We start from the raw sequence: 17,713 nt of genomic DNA on the forward strand, positions 1-17,713 counted from the left end.
CCAAATCAGTGATTTGGAAAGGTTTCTTGTCATTCCTGGTTGACTGTATCATTGTGAGGTCATTCTGTGGGCTATGGGTGTTGTGTAGGGGGCAAGCACCACAAGTAAAAGTGTGACCTTTCGGAAAAAGGAAGTGAAGGCGAAGTGGAGGGGAAAAATAAAAGATGCCATTGACAGAAGCTACAATAATGCAAAACATACACCATTTAATAGGAAAAACTTCAGTTTCTTCTGCATTTGTTCCATTTGTGGCCTGGGTCATTCCTGAGCAGTTCAAATTGCAGGACTGGAATCTAGGAGGTCTAGATTTTCTTCATACATTCTCAGTTGCTAGCTCACTGTATGTCCTGAAAACTTAAATATTTTTAAAGGGTAAGACAACCCGTAGGTGAAATGAAGCAACATTTACATGTAATGTAATGAAGAAAAAGTGACTTGTGCTAACATAGGACTCTCCTGTTTCCTTCCCACCTGCCCAGAGCAAGTGGTGCCAGGAATTTGATGCCCAAGGCAGGCTTCAGGCAAACCAGGCCCTTCTCCCTGGGCAGCAGGAGGTTCTTTCTCATGGCAGTCTCTTGTGACCAGAGGCAAAGGGAGCTGCAGCTGCAGGCTTTGGGTGGAGGAACAGACCGAGCCGTCCCGAAAGCGAGACATTAGAATGCCTGGCAATACACTTAGCCGTGGAGGAAACCCAAGGACACCGTTGTCTGGGATGGGATAGCTCCAAGTGACTGATCTTTCTCCCGGAGGAGAAGGTGATGGCATAGGACAGGCGAGGAGCATGGCTGGGTGGAGGAGAGCCGCAGAGCCTTGGAAGACCTGTGGGGCTCACGGGGTGAGCACCGGGAGCAAAGAGGGGGGCGATGGGGAAGGCAGCGGCAGGAGATGTGAAGTATGCCCGAGGTGCAGAGAAGGCTGAACGACGGGGAGAGGTTCAAGCGTCAAATCAGGCCCCGGGGGCTGAGGAGCGGGTCCCGCCGCAGAGCCCCACCAGCGGCGGCTGCAACTGGGCCCGGCTCCGGCGGGATTCAGGGCCCGTAGTCCCATCACGCGTGAGGGCGGCCTATTCCCGGGCAGGGAAGCCTCGCCCGGAGGCGGTGGCTCCGGCGGGGGAGGGACCGGGTGCGGGGCGGTGCCGGGCACAGGAAGCGGAAAGCGGCCGCGGCAGCAGCGACGGCGGCCGCCGCCGGGGAAGGTGGCGGGGAGCGGCGCGGCGGCGGACGGTCGGGTCGGTGCCGGCAGCGGCATGGGACGGCCGCGGGAGGGAGGTGAGTCCGTCCATCTGCCCGTCCCTCGGTGCGGGCCCGGCCGCGGTGCGGGGGGGGCCGCGATGCCGCCGCCCCCACCACGCCCTCCCGCCGCCGGGACCCCGGCGCTGGGGAGGCGGGAGCGGCGGTGCGGCAGCCTGCGGCTCCCGCGCCTGGCCGCAGGGCCCGGCCGGGCGGTGCGGCCGAGAAGCCCCGGGGGTGCCCGCTGCGGGGCCAGCCCGCCGCGTCCCGCTGCCCTGCCCGGCGCTTTCCGGGCTGCGCGCTGGTTCCCGAGCCTGGGCGGAGGTGGAAGGCGGGCGGGGGCCTCCCTCCCGCCGGCCGGGGCTCTGCTGGGGCGGCGGTTCCTCGGTCTCGGCATCCCGGGATAAGCCCCTCGGCGCCGGCGAGGGCCGCGGGCGCAGCCCCTCACGGCGAGCAGCGCTCTGGCTGCCGAAGCTCGCCTCGCAAGGAACCCGTGCGCTGTTCGTGCGAGCGGCTCCGCGCTGGTGTGAATGCTCTGCTGGTGGTGCCCTGCCTGCCCACGCCGTGTAAAACAAACTGCTCTGTGTCTGGGCTCATCCCGCTGGGCAGCGCGGGAGGGGGAGCACAAGTGACGGGGAGGAGAGCTGCTGCGAAATAGCACAGGGGGGTTGGTTTTTTATTCAGAAGGTTGTCAGGGTGGTGGACTAACTCTCTTATGCCAAGGGTTGAACTCTTTGAATTGCAGTCTGTGAAAGCGTAAGTGACTTGATGGCAGGGTTTTGAATCTGCGGAGGCAGGTGGGCGATTCTGTGACTGTTTGGAGCAGTGGGATTTTTTTTTGACCCCGGGTTTGTCAGTAATGAACTGCCCACAAGATCTGTGCGGCTCTAAAGAGTTAAGAAATGGAGTCACGCTGGCTGGAAGTGCAAATTAGGATGTTATGAACTATGTTCTGTGATATCATTGCCTGTGAGCTCAGCTTGACTTCAAGGAGGAGAGTTGTGGAGAAGGGAGCTTCAGCAGTGCTTTGCTGCCTTTGAAAAGCTTCGTTTTGACCACGCTTGGCTCTTTTCCCCCACTGGGGTTTGGCTGTTTAGCTGCCCACAGCTACGAGGCCAATGTTGGCTCTGTTCACTGATCACTACAGTTGTTAATTTTGAAAAATAAAGGTAAATGGAGTCCTGTAGAAAGCCTCCTTTAAAAATGTTCCCTATAGCTGACATTTTGGAATAATCCCAGGCTGTACTGGAACCAGCCAGGCAAATACCTAACTGTTCACAGCCACTGACCAGCAGCTCCCAGTGGTTGCTTCTGGCCTTTTGGTTTTGGTTAGTAGAGACAGTTGTTCCTGGTGGCTGTTATCTTATGTATATGTGCGCCTGGAGAGGGCTTTCTGTCATTGCCGGGCTGGGATACAGTGCTACGGAAACACCACCAAAGGACTGCAGTTGTCCTAGCAGGAGCTGCATGTTGTGTTGTTGTAGCCTGCCTTCCTTACACCCCCACCTCTTGCAACCAAAGCAGAGGATGGTGTCAGAAATGTGGCTTTGCTGCTACAGGGTTTGTGCTGCTGTGCAGGGACCTGAGGGGCAGACCTGAGTGGAGGACTGTGATGTCCAGTTCTGCTGGTGAGAAACAGTAAGCTCATGTTTCTCCATGTCTGGTACCGTCACTCAGAAGGAGAAAATGAACCCGTGTACAAACTATCTTACTGTTTCTTTTAATTCCTCATTAGCTTGTATGTCAGAATTTTCTGACTTGGGTCAATTAAAAACCCGTGGTTATTTCCTCAGGGGTCAACACCTTTGCCCTCTCTCCTTGCGAGGACGGAATGGCATTGGACTTGTGCTCAAATCTGTACAAGGGTGATAGTGAGAGACCCCATACTGTGGAGTCCCACTGTGCTGTGTGCTGGGGATTTGCTCAGGGTCTATAGGACTTCTTTTTTGTTCTAAATTTAAATAGAAAACGCTGGCAGATACTCAGTGTGTTAAAGGAGGGGTGCTCTTTCAGTAGAGAAATCTTTTGCAGTTCATACCTTTTAATGCTAACTCAGTATCTAAGTGCTTTGGCTAAAAGTAAATATTGAAAATGAGGTACAGGTGCTGCCTGCTGGGATAGGCAGAGACTCTTTTTGTTTCAGTACAGTTTTAAATGTCAGTACAGAAAACTGTATTCCTGTGCACAGTCCCAGGTGCTCTGGTGCCCTGAGGCTGAGGCCACAATACCTTGTGTACCACGTTGCATGGCCCTGGGCTTAAGAGGAGCGCTGGGAGGTCTGGCAGCACAGAACAGACCCATGAGTGAGGAGGCACAAGCTTTCACCGGTCTGACAGGGTGGCACTGAGGTGTAATTTGCATGGTAGTCTTGGATGCTCATTGTGCTTCAGAAGCTTGGACAGCACAGATGTGGCTTTTGGAGTGGGCAAAGGACATCCTCCAGAGAAGTGCTTCACTTCTGGGCCCCATGCAGAGAGCTTCCAGCTGTGTAACAGGGGGTAAGAGGTTGGGGGTTACTGCTTGGAAACACCATTCACTTGGGTGGTGGTTTTGCCCTGGGTATTTCTCTTGTCAGTTGCTGTGATTTCAGACCTGTGTTGTTGCATGTTCTGATTAAACAGTGGATTGCTTCAATAAACCAAGTGTCTTTTCTTTCTGAAATATCCATGTCATGGACTAATGGTTTGTAGCTTTGGGGCTGGAAATTCCAGGGGATCTGTGAAATCTTTCTGAGGAACCTCTGAGAAGCAAAAGAAAAGAGAGCCTATTGTTAGAGGGCTTGAATTTGCTGACTACTAAACGGGTCTTTTTTAGAATGAGGGACTTGCGAATCAAGAGCCACCACCAGAGAGTAAAAGCCCTGGTTTAGTTACACATATATTTTGAAGGCCAAGATTGACCTTATTTAATGACTTGCAAAAATAAATACAAATATTTTAGAAAAACCTTGCCTCCCAAAGCTCATTGCCCATTACAACTGGAAGTCTTGGCTCTGCGTGTAGGTTAGCGTGGATGAACTTCTGTGCTTACAGATCAAGTAGCTGGATTGGGGCCTGCTGAGGAAATTCAAAAGCAGGAGGTTCCTGTGGCATTGCTCATAGGTCTTACTATGTCTGTCTGCAGTTGAATGTAGCAAGTTACGCAACTTCTCGTTTTCCTGAAGCGAATAATGGCAATGTGCTGCAGCAGTGCTGTGCAGCCAAGCCAATGCCAGAGTTGGAAAAGCTTCCTCACTGCTTAGCCTTAATTGCTTTTACTTTTGAACCCTCGGCGCTTGAGGTTCGGTGTGTTTGATTTGCAAAGCGCTTCGTTTCACTAAATGAAGGAAAAAAGATTTCTCAGTGCAATAGCTCGTGGGCATCCATTACCCCACAGACAGCTGGTGCTGTTTAACAAGTGAGGCTGACGGCGTTTGGAGCTGATTTGTGCGCACATCCTCACGGACACTTGTGGCTGCTTGCGCTCCAGATGGCACTTCCAAATACGTATAACTTCATGAACTGACTGGTAAAGCAACTGTAATTGATTGCAAGTTTTAAACAGAGCGAGATTGAAACCGTGCAAAGATCTCAAAGATGAGCTGCTCTGGAGTTATTTGCCTCAACTTCACAGGGGAAAATCCATTGGGAAAGCATGGGATGTAAAAGGGAGCTGTTGTTTGCATTTGCCCTCTTTGATTTAAAGATGTAACTTGCTCTTTTAAATTTCTGTTGGGCTGGGAGCCAAACTGAGCTCCCTTGAAGACGATCACAAAGCAATCTTCATTGGAAATAGGATTGGGCTTCCAGTGTGGAAAATAGCAATTCAAAAGAACTCTTTTTGAGATTTATGAGCCTGTGAAAAGAGGGAGTTACAATGAGTTGTGTAGCTGCGTAGAAACTGTAACTACAGTGATCTCTGCGGTACTCAGGGGTAACTGCATTTCTTAGCTATCACGCAGGGTGAGGCAGTCCTCCTTGCCAGCACAGGATCCCCAAATTTACTTTGGGGTGCCCTTGGCTTCTTTCTGCCATCAGTGAAGGCAAAGTGCTGGCCCTACAGGAGCAAAGTTCTGGGTGTACAGTTTATACGATTGTCGTGGTGGAGCAGAGGAGGCATTCCCATCTCCCCTCTAGCTGTTCGCTTGTGCTGCTATTCACCCTGTTGTTGGTTTTGATGTTTTGAGCTGTCCTGTGAACTAGGTCACGGAAAGGATCCAAGACAAAAGCGTGGCAGGGGGGAGAGAAGGGGTTTTTTGTTTTGTTTTCCAGCAGTGCTGTTTGCTTGCTGAGAATTGTGTTGACACAACCGAGAGTGGTGAACCGTGGTGCGGAGGTGGGAGCTACTTACACCAGCTTTCTTGTCAACGCTGAAATACAGTGCAACTGTACCCTCAGGCCAACAGAGCTTTGTTTCATGCAGGGCCAGAAGGTCTGCAAACAGACCATGCCTTCAGCGGAGTCCTGCGAGATGTAATGATCTTTTGTGAAGCCATTTCGACTGGCTCCATTGGACTCTGAATTCAAGCTTTTTTTGTGAAGGGATGAGGCCCCAAATGATGCTTTGAGCAGAAGGGTTGTTCTTGCCCAGAGGGGTAGGGTAGGAATCATCATGAACAGTGATTTAGTATGGAGGTGTGTAAAGACTGTGCTTAGTTTGGATTTGGTTGTGTTACGAAGGACACACGTACGGTTTGTCTTCTCTAGGTCTCCTCAGGCTCTAGCAGTGGGCACTCTTGGGGTGGTGGCTAATCCAGGGTTGACTTCTGCCTGTGCCATTGAAGAGCTCCAGCCCAGCGATGTAGTTCAGCATGTTAATTGTCTTTTGGTCCCTTCCTTACCTCTTCCACAGTAGTTTCAGAAGCTTTTCTGGTGTAAGGCTGCCCTGCCTTCCTGCTGTGAAACAGACCAGGAGGTGGGTAACTGGTTGGCATGGCTATGAGGAGTGCATGTTTGGACCCTGTTCCTCCCTCCTTGGCTGGGAGTGGTGTCTATCCAGCAATCCAGGCTACCCTCTATTGGACAAATCTAGGAAGCCTTCTTGACAATCAGTCTCAGTTGGGCACCAGGCAAAGCCAGTGGTCTCCTGCTTTTCCCTGCTGAGGTTGGGCAGATGTATTTTGTTCCTGACTGCCCTGAGTGCCTTGACAGGAAGGTCTATTTAGCCACTGGTGTATCCTGCACTTGGGGCAAGGAGGAGGTGCAGAGTCCCTGAGTTCATCATCGAATCATTTAGGTTGGAAAATACCTCTAGGATTACAGCTTTTGATGGTGATCCAGGAGACTTAATGTTTTTTGGGGGCCGCCTTGTTGACTTTTCACAGAGCTGTGTCAAAACCGTTGCTCTTGCTTACACAGAAAAGGAAAGTTGGCATGATCCAGCCTGCCCTGGTGTTGGTCTTTTCTGGCTGGTGCCCAGCACTGCCTTGCTTCACTCACCATCAAATGGGCACTGCTTGTTCATGGTTCCTGCCCGGGCAGCCTGTGCATTTCCACAGCAGCCTCTACCTGCAGAAATGTTCCCAGAGGCCTCCAGAGAAGTATGATCCTGTGCTGATGGGGTGAGAGGGGTCAAAAGAGGAGCTCTGTTCCTGGTCCCCGTCTCAGCTCTGATTCTTTTACCTGGGATTTGGGGGAAGATTATTTTCTGTGGTTAGAGGAAAAGGTTGAGAGTTTATGCTTTCCTAGAGGGCTAGGAAAAATACATAATCCTTAATGATGTATGCCAGCAGCTCTCCTTGCTTTTCCTATTCCTGTAATGCAGTGGTTTGTATCTGTGAAGGTAATGGTTGTTCTCAAAGGGACTCCAGTAACATCACAAACAGCGGTTTAAGACTACAATAACTTGACACCTTTTGTTCAGCTGAGGGTGTTTCTGGTCTGTGGTGCCTAATGACTGCCAAATCCTGTGTAGCCGTCTCCTCATACTGCTTTTTGAATGTAGGGGGGTCGTGGCCTCACCCCCATTTATCAGAGAAAGACAAACATGAGAGGATTTTTCCGTGGTTGCCTAGCAGGACAGTGGAGGTAAAAATCAGCTTTAATGAGTCTCAGCCTATTGCTGGAGCTGTAAGGCACCGGCTGTGTGCAAATCTAGGGAGTTAACGAGTGTTAATATCACATTCTAAGCTGGGGGATTTTTATTCTTGTTACAGTAATGATGCCATTTTCCAAACTCTGCTGTGCCTTTGTTTTGCTGTGTTTAAATCCATCCTCATTCCTTTCCTCCTGAAACAGGGCCTTATGGTCCCTCCCTTATTTGTCCTTTCTGTATTCTCTGATGCCTAAAAGTTTTCTCGAGGCACAGTATGTCCTTAGAGCTTGGGACTTCCATACACAAAAAGGTCCCCATGCCTTTCTAATTTCCAAGAGCCCAGCAAAGCCCAAGCGTTGTGCAAATACCTGCAGCACTGGATGCAGTGGGGGTGCTGCTTTACTTTGTTGCAGATTGCATCACCAGCCAAGGAACCCTGTGGGGAGGAGGCTTCGTTCTTTGGCACCGCTTGCATGTGGTAGAGCTCTCTGCTATGCTGCGAGCTTTTCTGGAGGTCTTCGTGGTCGGATCTTACGGCTGGCAAGAATAGTTGGCCAAAGCAGGATTTCTGTTGTTGTCCCTCTGTCTTTGGGGAAAGAGAGGGCTGAAAGCAGTGATTGATTGCCTGTTTTATTGCTGACAGCTTTGAAAACTGCTGTGAACAGAAAATTATGGAGGGATCTAATTTAATTTTAGAGTGGTCTCTTGCCCATTCTGAAAGCATGGCATGGCTTCAGTCCTGTGTTGGCAGGAGGCAGCGGTTGCCTGGGCAGAAGGCACGTGAGAGTGCTCCTGTGTGCCACAGGAGTGCTGGGCTGTGCCAAGGTACATCTGTCCATAGCTGCAACCCTTCCCTCTTCCCTATTTGCATGTGTTTCCCCAAACCAGTGATTAACTCCTTAACTCTCCTCCTTTCCATTTTTCTTCTCACCTAATGCAGGATGTGGATTTGAAAAGTGGGATGATGTCTGCCCTTCCTTCCCACAGGGCTCAGGGCTTTTGACAGGTTACTATTGGGAATTGTTCTAATGTTGCCCTGCTCCTGTTCCAGAAAACACGACCCTCTTGTGCCCTTTACAGATGTGACTTCAGCTTCTGTTCCAAATGGAAATGCATTGTAAGGAGCATTGGCCCATATAAGCTAGACGTGGTCTCTAATCGACTCTCCCCAGCGTTATTAGTATGTGTATATATAGCGATGATTTTTAACAAAATTGAATTCTTCGAAGCCCAAATTAGCTTCTGGAGGCAAAGGTTACAAAGAGAGGGAGGTGTCCATAGTGCCATTGATTGTATAGTAACTAATGCCTGTAAAATGAGCATGCCTTGCAGTTGTGAAAACAAAGCAGGTTCAGGCATGGTGGGCTGATTGTCTCCAGCATTTCTCCTAGGGAAGTTGCCCTCACCCCCACCTATTCCCCCTGTCAATAGGCTGTAATGCTGCTGTTCTGATTCTGGGGTTATTTGGGCTGTGTGTCACACAGAAGAGATGTGGTGTCGAAGGCAAGCCTGGTTCTTTTTCTGTGGGTGAATTTTGGTATGTAAGGCTGCTGTGCTTCTCCAAGTCACTGTCTCTGCCGGGTGACCTAGACTGTCTCCTCCAGATTTTTCGATGAATGGGCTGAACTCTGCAAAACAGATGCATTTAGTTCATTTAAAGCTGTTCAAACGCCTGTATTTCACTAGATGAGAAAGAGGTATTGACCAGGACAAGGCTTGATGAGTGTGGTATGTGGCCAGAGTGAGGGAATTCCTGCAGGGATGATGTCTTGCTTTGCTTTGAGCGCACTTCATGCCTGTTTCTGTTTCTTAGGTCGATCGTGAGAAGCCAAGCACCCTCCCTCCCCTCCCCTCTGTTCAGATTCCTTTTAAATGAAGCTCACTCAGTCTCTGAGGGCCAGATCTCACCGATGACTGGGAAGCAGAGAGTACCCAGGAAAGCACTTTTAGCACGGACTTCACCTCAGGAGCACCAGGAACTCATCTTCTAAATAAAATCTGTGCCCCTTCCGTGCAGACCTGATGTCTGCTGCGATGGATACAGAATCAACATATTCGGGATACTCCCACTACTCAGGTCACTCCAAAAAAGCTCACAGACAAGGGTAAGGAAATGTTTGTTTTTAATTACTTACTGCTCAAAGTTTGGACATGTCCTATGGGGAAAAAACTGTAAGCCAGGATAAAATCAGTGGGCCCAAGTCTCTGGAGGAGGTACACGTGGAAAGCCCTCATGGGGAACACAGTGAGGAGACTTGAAGCTGATAATTCAGTGATATTCAACCTGTTGGATGCATGCTGGGCTTATGTGTGGCCAAAAAAATTGGGATAGTGCCAGCAGAAAGAAAAGATCACCTAACTCCCTTCTTAAAGGGTGAGGGATGAGTGCAATATCTGGGGAGAAAACGTGTTAGACTTCCTAAACTGGTAATTGCTCGTTATCTTCTGATGCCATTTCTTTATTCTGTAATAATAAGGTTTCCTGCCTCTCCTCACCCTCCTCTGGGCTACTCTCTTGTTAATGGTGTGTTGAGTTTTTTTAAAAAGAATTTGAGTGGTACTTGAGTCGGCAACAAGTTCTTTATCAGCGTTGATTGGATTAGAAATCAGGCTTTTCTGAACTTGAATAGCAAGCTCTCTCACTTGTAATAGTTTAACAGCCCGAAAACCCATCTGCTCTGAAGCTTCTGATGATTTGGAAACATTTTCTTTTCTTTTTCTTTCTACATCATCCTTAGTTTTGCATGTAAAATATGTGCCACTTAAGTGTTTGCAACTTAGTACTGAGCTGGTCCAAAATAATTTTGCAATTCGGAAGCAATTATCCTGTGTGGTTGGAAAGACTTCTTTCATGAAGTCTCTTTGCTCACAGTCCAGTTATTGAGTAAAACATCCTTTGTTTGCCCTTTTTTCCCTTCTTTAGCATCCAACCCCCAATACAGATTGCCCTTTTAAACTTAGATTGCTTAGTGTGGAAAAGTGCCTTCAGAGTTCCAAAAACAACATAATCCTAGAGCCCTTAAACTGGAAAAAGTGTTATCGAATGAAACCTTTGGGCTTTGGTAATTCCAAGAGAGAGGCGGGGCTGGGATACTCATGAGGGTTAAGCCAGTCCCTGAGCACAGTGAAGGTTTCCAGTGCGAAGGCTGCTTTCCTGTCCATGTGGGAACAGGGAGGAAAACATTGGTGAGCAGATTGGTAGGGCTTAATTCATCTTGAGACTTTCTCAGATGAGAAGCTGTGAGGTCCGCGAGGGTGCTCTGGAAATAAAGAGTGGCCTTGTACCCTTGATGTTCTTGCTTTCTTTGTGAGAGGTTAACTTGAGGTTATTAACCAGTGGAAATAAACTTCACCAATTATCCTACAGAGTTAAGGTCAAAGATGACAAGACTCTGCTTTGTAGGAGCTAAAGCTCTATTGATGAATTCCTTGTGTTAACTGGGCACGTCCCTGCAAGGCACTTTTCTTGTAGGTGGAGAACTGTGTAGACCAGTAAATTCCAAATGGAATTGCCAGTTGTTCGGAGAATGCAAGCTTTCCTTTTAAGCACAGCACTGATGGAAGCTGTTTTAAGAGAACACGAGGTGGTGGGCATGGATCCCTGTCCTCCCTGTCACTGAGGGGGTGGTCTGTCCCAGCCTCCAGTGTGTCAGCTAGTCTAGGCAAGGTCCCTTTGTACCTTCTCCAGAGCTTGTTTTGTCACAGCCTGCTTCTGTGTTGGTCAAGAGATGGACAAACTTGACTGATCTAATGGTTGGGGCACCTGTTGCAGGTAGAGCTGCAGCACATTTCAGGCCCTGCTCTGTAGAATAACTGGTAATGTTCTCCTCCTCCTCCTCTGTTTGAAAAAGGAGCCGGGACAGACACAAATCTCCCCGAAGCAAAGACGGCAGCCGCTCTGAGAAGTCCGTCACGATCCAGACACCTCCGGCAGAGCCGCTGCTCGGGAACGATGCCTCTCGGGCGGAGGAGGGCCAGGTAAGGAGGGCATGGACACAAACGTGGAGCATGTGTTGTGGAACAGAGCACGTGGCATGCTGGCTCGTGAGCAGGGAGAAGGAATTGCTTGCATGGATGCCCTTTATTTGTGCATACAGCTAAGTCACTTCTGTCTTGTTCTGAGGGTGTTATTTCTGACAGTGCTGGTGTGACAACTCCTTGGGCACTAACTGGGCTCTCTCTCCAGAGCATCATCTGCCAAACTCTATAGAAACATCTGTTTCCGTCATCTCACTGTGCATTATTCAGGTCAGCCCTTTCACCTGTATGTATACTTCAGTTTTTACTCAGGATTTGCTCCAGGTAATCATGTAAAGTACATTAGAATCAGGATTCCAATAGGGAAAGGAGTCAAGAAATGTAGCACTGGTATGAAATAGCTGTGAAGAGGTCTGAACTCAGAGAAAACTTGTACATAACAATGGGTTAAGTAAAAACTAGAATACTGCTGCATTTGGATTGTGCCTAGGATGAATCCAGTGCTCTCTCTGCTGTAGCAGGTGATGTGAAGGTGCATATTCATTTTCAAAGAATGGCTGATACCACAAGACATAGAATTCAGGATGCCTCAGTACCTCCTGGGCTGTGGGGCTCCACTTCTGCCTTACCAAAAAAAACCAAAAACAACCAAACAAACCAAAACCCAAAAAACCAAAACAGTGTGCAGTTTGCAGCCAAACTGCGTATGGTGGTACTTGTACCAGAATGTGTGCAGCTACCAGTATGCTCATTTCATGTCCTGTAATTCGGTATTTTGTAATCAGATGCTTGTTTTCATGAGTCCTGGCTATTATTTCAAATAGCTCTAAAGGCTGTGGTGAATTCCTAAGTCCTTGTTTTCATGCAGACCTCCTCAATTAAAGCCAAAGCTAAATAAGTTGATGTGAGCCAGACTTTTTTCCTAGGGAGCCGGGTGTCCTCAGTTATGTCCAACAACCATGTACCACTAGAGATTTAGCCTCACATTTCCTCTCCTGTGAGGAAGGGCTGAGACAGGTGGGGTTGTTCAGCCTGGAGAAGAGAAGGCTCTGAGGTGACCTTATTTTGTGGCCTTTCAGTATCTGAAAGGAGCCTACAAGAGAGCCAGAGAGGGATGTTTTACAAGGGCATGTAGTGATAGGACAAGGGGGAATGGCTTTAAACTGAAATGGGTAGGTGTAGCTTAGATATTAGGAAGAAATTTCTGTGAGGGTGGTGAGGCACTGGAACAGATTGCTCAGAGAGGTTTTGGATGCCCCATCCCTGGAAATGTTCCAAGGCTGGGTTAGATGGAGCTTTGAGCAACCTTGTCTGGTGGAAGGTGTCCCTGCCCGGCGGGAGGGTTCGAACTGGATGATCTTTAGGGTCCCTTCCAACCCGAAGCATTCTCTGAGTCTATGGTTGCATATAAGGGCACGTTATTTTGCATTAGGCTGCAGTCCACTTTTTCAAGTGGAAAGAGTTGTGAGGGCTAAACTGTGACTAGGGTTGCATGTTGTCTTCTGGGATATAGCCTTAAGCTGCTCTGGTGTTCCTGTCCCTTTTCTGCACAATTTTGCAGCTCATCAAGTGGAGGAAACTATGCAGAGCTTTTTAATGCATAAACATAAAATAGTTGAAATGCTTAAATTGCCGAGACGCTGTTAAAGAGGGCAGTGTGGTAGGAATACGCTGCCTTTCAGGACATACTACAATGCAGATATCTCTTCTGGGGCCTCTGCTTTGGTGAGAAGTGACTCAAAAAAACCCTCATATTAATTCAAGATGCTGACTATTTGTGGTTGGTCTGTCTCAAAAACCTTACTGCTCTAGGCATGGGAGGCATTCATGTCTTGGAGTGTATTAGAAGCTGAATCCCTGGAGTTGGGAGTTGTTCAAAGTTGTGCTGCTTCAGTCTACTCCTTTCCCAAAGACTCTTTCCTCTAGCTCTTAAAAAGATATGACTAAGGGTTTAAAATTATGCCTGTCTCTTTCAAATAAGTTGTTTTGGTCAGCATGTGCAGTTGGAGAAGTCTGGGGGAAGTTGTAAATCCCATTAATGACGCAGGCTGCAGGAAGATATTCTCGGGAAGAAAAGCAAAAATGTGGTTCTGAATGAGCACTGAGGCTACAGAGGTGCCAGGTGCCCAGCAGCAGAGCCACATGCCTTGCCACTCTTTGGCATGCACTTGTGGGAAGCATCAGGAGCCTCCACGTGCATGAGTCACTGCAGCAGCAGCTGTGAGTCAAATCCGTACATGTCAGTGTAACTCTTTGGCTGTGCCAGCACCTGGAAGGAGCAGTTGGAGGCTTTGTAGCATGGGAGAACCAATGCAGACATTGTCTGATGTTAGCTAGGGAAGAAATGAGACTTTCAGAACACGTAATGTAATCTGAGGCTTGCCTGTGTGGTGACTGTATTTCAGGTAAGCCTCTTTGTGAGTAAGTGGCTTCTGACAATGGGCTGGATTGTAATACCAGAGCTACTTGGCAGTCTGGGTTCCTCTAAACTTAAAAGCCCCATACCTGAAAATATCCTCTGTGATCACCTGTAATGCGTTGGTTTAACTAAACTTTTATTAGATTGTCAGCTACTGAGGGCAGTGCTACTGTAGGGGAGAATAAAAGACAATGAAGTGGAGGAACTTGCTGGAGGTGTGGTTGCTTCTGTTACGGATGGAAAAATAATGTGTGAACATGTTTTTGATTGTGTAACAACAACAACTGGCTTGAAACGCTGAAATGAAAATTTCCCTTCCAGGTGCTTTTGTGGTGCAGTTGCACTGCAGAAATTGTGGGCTGGAAGAATACTAGTCCTTGCCCTGGACATGGGAACTGGTAATTACTACAGTTTCCAAGACTTATGTCATGTTACTCATTAAATGTGCTGGAAGAAGAACCTCTGGGGGTACAGTGAGTGGCACAGCAAGCTGAGCTACCCGCTCTGCATTTATGGGTTTTTAGCACCTAATGTTTATAGTCACCGGTTTGAACAAGTTGCTGTTGTTTCCAAAGCTTTACTAATTGTCAGGGTTGGCTGTTCACTGTGTTTAAGGTGTTGCTTTTGCTGTGTATTATTTTTCTGGAGCATAAGGCTGTCATAGCAATCTTTCCAGGCAAGAAAAATAGAACGTCTGGAAGGAATAGCCTGATTGTTTCAATGTTATTTCTATTTCTCTCTTCCTCCTTCAGGATGACAACTGGGGTGAGACCACGACGGCAATCACAGGCACCTCTGAGCACAGTATTTCCCAGGAGGACATTGCCCGGATCAGTAAGGATCTGGAAGACAGCGTTGGGTTGGACTGCAAGCGTTACCTGGGCTTAACAGTGGCAGCTGTTCTCGGACTCCTAGTCTTCCTTACCCCCATTGCCTTCATTCTGTTACCCCAGATCCTGTGGCGGGATGATCTGGAGCCGTGTGGTACTGTCTGTGAGGGACTGTTCATCTCTGTGGCGTTCAAACTCCTCATTCTCCTGATCGGGACCTGGGCTCTTTTTTTCCGCCAACCCAAGGCGGACCTACCGAGGGTGTTTGTGTTTCGGGCCCTTCTGCTGGTCCTCATATTCCTCTTTGTGTTTTCCTACTGGCTCTTCTACGGCGTTCGCATCTTGGACTCGAAGGACACCAACTACCAAGGGATAGTGCAGTACGCCGTGTCTCTGGTGGACGCCCTGCTCTTCATCCACTACCTGGCCATCGTGCTGCTGGAGCTGCGGCAGCTGCAGCCCACGTTCACCGTCAAGGTGGTTCGCTCCACGGACGGGGAGTCGCGATACTACAGCCTGGGACACCTGAGGTAGGCGCGAACCCGTGGAGGCCGGTGGCGTGGATAAGCGTGGCTCTGCTGTGGCGGGGAGCTTCCGCTGCATTTGAGTGTGTGTGATTGGTGGTTCCTGAATCTTCCCCCAGAAGACTTCCTAGAGTCCCCCAGAAGTTACCAAACTGAATCTCCCTGCCTCTTCTCTGAGTGTGGGGGAGGATGCACCTGCCTCACAGGAGTCCTGTGCGTTTCAGTAAATGAAAGAAGCTGATGTCATAACTTTGGGATGGTCAGTGGGCGATGCCTGATGAGATCTTTAAGATCCTTCTCTGGGTTTCTTTCCCTGTCTCCTTACTGGAGGAAAATGGAGAGCTCTCCTTGTGTAGCTGGGGCTGCCTTGTGTGTTTTGATTGTATGGGCCAGGCACTGCTTTGGGAGCAGCCCTTCAGGCCATGCAGAGCCTCCTGCCAGCAGGCCAGGCTATCTGGCAAGGGCTGAAGATTTTGTGGCACGATGCTCTTTTTGCCATTAGGTATGGATCGGTTTGCTGGGTTGGATGTACCTGGGAGTATTTGGGAGCTGTAGGTGTGACACACACACTGCTTCCACCCTCCTGTTGGCATTAGTGCTTCCCTCAGCAAGGGTACAGAAAAGGACAGGTGTCTGAATTGCCTTAGTTCCTGTGTCCTGCAAAGCTCTCCAGAAATCCCTTAGTTCCTGTGTCCTGTGAAGCTAGCAGCTGAGCTCTGGAGATGATTCCCCAGGCTGCATGTGCTCTTAAACATCTGTTCAGCTTATCCTGTCCAGACCCCATGTGTATCTGTGGCAGATGAAGAGATTAGCATCTGCTGGTTTAAGTGGATGTAGGAACAGTCTCCTGCAGCCTTTAGCTTAGCAGTGGAATTGCTTTGAAGCAGATTTAGTGGTTGAAGCTGAAGTCGGTGAGTTTTCTCCTGGATAAAGGAGAACTTGAGGCCTGTTGGGTCTGGACTCTGTTTTCCTTCTCTAAAATGTGAAGGGGAGAGCCCCTCTTCTACAATGGAAGTGTACCCATTGGCTTAATTAAATACCTCTTTCATGATTTCAAGAAATGTATCAATATCTATTGGTTTTCTTGTGAAATCAAGTTTTTTTGAGCCTAATTGCTCTGTGATCAGTGATCCAGCATAACCTATATGATGAGAGAGATGGAAAGATGACTACCAGAGTTTCCCTGTGCCACAGTAGTGTGCCTTGAGGTGTGATGAGGCAGTTCAATCATAAGTGAACTCTGCAGTGAAAGTTTGGTGTGTGTATTTACCCATATATACACACACAGCAGATTTGGTTTGAGAGAGTTTGCCTGGTGGTACATTGTGGGTTTATATTCTGAGGAATAGAGATCCTACTCCTGCCAAAGTTTGCATATCTAACTTGCCACTGGAGGCAAAGAATTTGCTTGAGAATCAAGGCCTGAATATTTAATAGTGCATGTGTTAGAGTGTTTTCTCCAATTCTTTTTTGCAGCAGGGTTTTGGAATGTCTTGGGTGATGCTAAGGCAGCAAAGAGTTGTAAAACTTGGGCTAAAACCTGAAATGTATGAAAACCTGTGCCTTCTCGTTTGTTGGCAAGCTGATTTCAGTTCTGTTTGGTACATTGAATGCAAGCCATGCAGCACATGGATGCTGCAGTGTCTTGTGTTACAGAAGAGTCTCATCAAGCGTGTCTGATAATGCTAAATTAGTGTTGCTTTCTCCTTAGTTTGACAGATGAGCATAATGTGTGTTGACGTGTGTTTTGAAACCTGTGTGTCTTTCCGTATTTACTGCTGCAAAGGTAAAGCTGCATGTTTGATCAGGGGCTGGGTGTCTAAGGAAGAGTTTGTCTTATCTGTGTGTTACTTGTGTGTAAGTGGCAAGAGCTTCTGATCTTGCTAAAGAGTGTGGCTCCAGTGTGGCAAACTGTGTAAAAAGTGAATGTAGTTGATTTCTCCTTCAGCTTCTAAGAGCTTAAGATTGTGAGATGTTTGTCAAACATGGAAAAAAACATGAGAACTCTATCATCTTCACAGCACAACTTTGCGGAGTTTTCATTAAGGCCTTGTCATGCTTTTTGATGAAAGGGATGACAAGGTGCTGCCTTCTGCCCCTGATTCTCTGGCTGAGGCATGGGGCTGGAGGGGGAGGTCTCTTGATGGGAGAATGTGGAGACATGCTAGGACAGTCTGGATTTCTGGAAGGCTGGAGAAGCAGCCTTGTGGGTGTGCTGGAGAGGTGGTTCCAGCTATGATGGAGTAGGCATATATCACTTGCTGCTGCCTTTAGCCTCTGTTTGCCACCATGCAAGCTTATCCTAACTCTTTTAGAGGGGTCTTAGGTTCTGAACTGCCACCTGGAAGGAAGCAGCTTGATTTAATAGGTGTAACAATCTGACTGTCTCCAGAAATAAGAACCTTTTGTCCCTTTATGCTCTCAAATATCTTAAAAGTTTTGATCACCAACAATCCGTGGAGTCTGTCAGCAATCTAGTGTGCTCTGGATAAGCTGGTGGTGAGAAGGGACTCAAGACATCTTATATTGTACACTGTTGCTTCTTGGAGTAGTTCTGGGGTTTTTTTCTTCACAGCAAAATTGTTGTTATCTCTCTTTTTAATCCAAAATGGAAGCTTTCCAATTTTAGGTCTTTTCTGGTGAGGCAGAGGGAGCTGCTATGTAAGTATGAGAGCAGCATGTTTTCTGGGGAAGAAGGGAGGAAAACAATAGCTCAGCCAC

The 17,713-nt window shown here is 48.3% G+C and overlaps 1 protein-coding gene across 2 annotated transcripts in view; it reads left to right on the plus strand.

Annotated features, from left to right (window-relative positions):
* Positions 1 to 1,181: 1,181 nt before the first annotated feature.
* Positions 1,182 to 17,713, plus strand: part of VANGL1 (VANGL planar cell polarity protein 1) — a 45,430-nt gene continuing 28,898 nt past the window's right edge. Inside the window, exons 1-4 of one of the 2 annotated variants that reach the window (XM_040055457.2) lie at positions 1,182 to 1,268; positions 9,055 to 9,346; positions 11,093 to 11,219; positions 14,391 to 14,998. In XM_040055457.2, the coding sequence (XP_039911391.1) occupies positions 9,264 to 9,346; positions 11,093 to 11,219; positions 14,391 to 14,998 (818 nt within the window). In that variant the 5' untranslated portion in view covers positions 1,182 to 1,268; positions 9,055 to 9,263. Of the gene's footprint in view, positions 1,269 to 8,338; positions 8,359 to 9,054; positions 9,347 to 11,092; positions 11,220 to 14,390; positions 14,999 to 17,713 lie in introns of those variants that run through there. The other variant, XM_040055456.2, reaches the window with a different exon arrangement.

Source organism: Hirundo rustica, chromosome 2 (assembly GCF_015227805.2).
Source record: "Hirundo rustica isolate bHirRus1 chromosome 2, bHirRus1.pri.v3, whole genome shotgun sequence".
In the NCBI taxonomy this organism is placed as follows: Eukaryota; Metazoa; Chordata; class Aves; order Passeriformes; family Hirundinidae; genus Hirundo; species Hirundo rustica.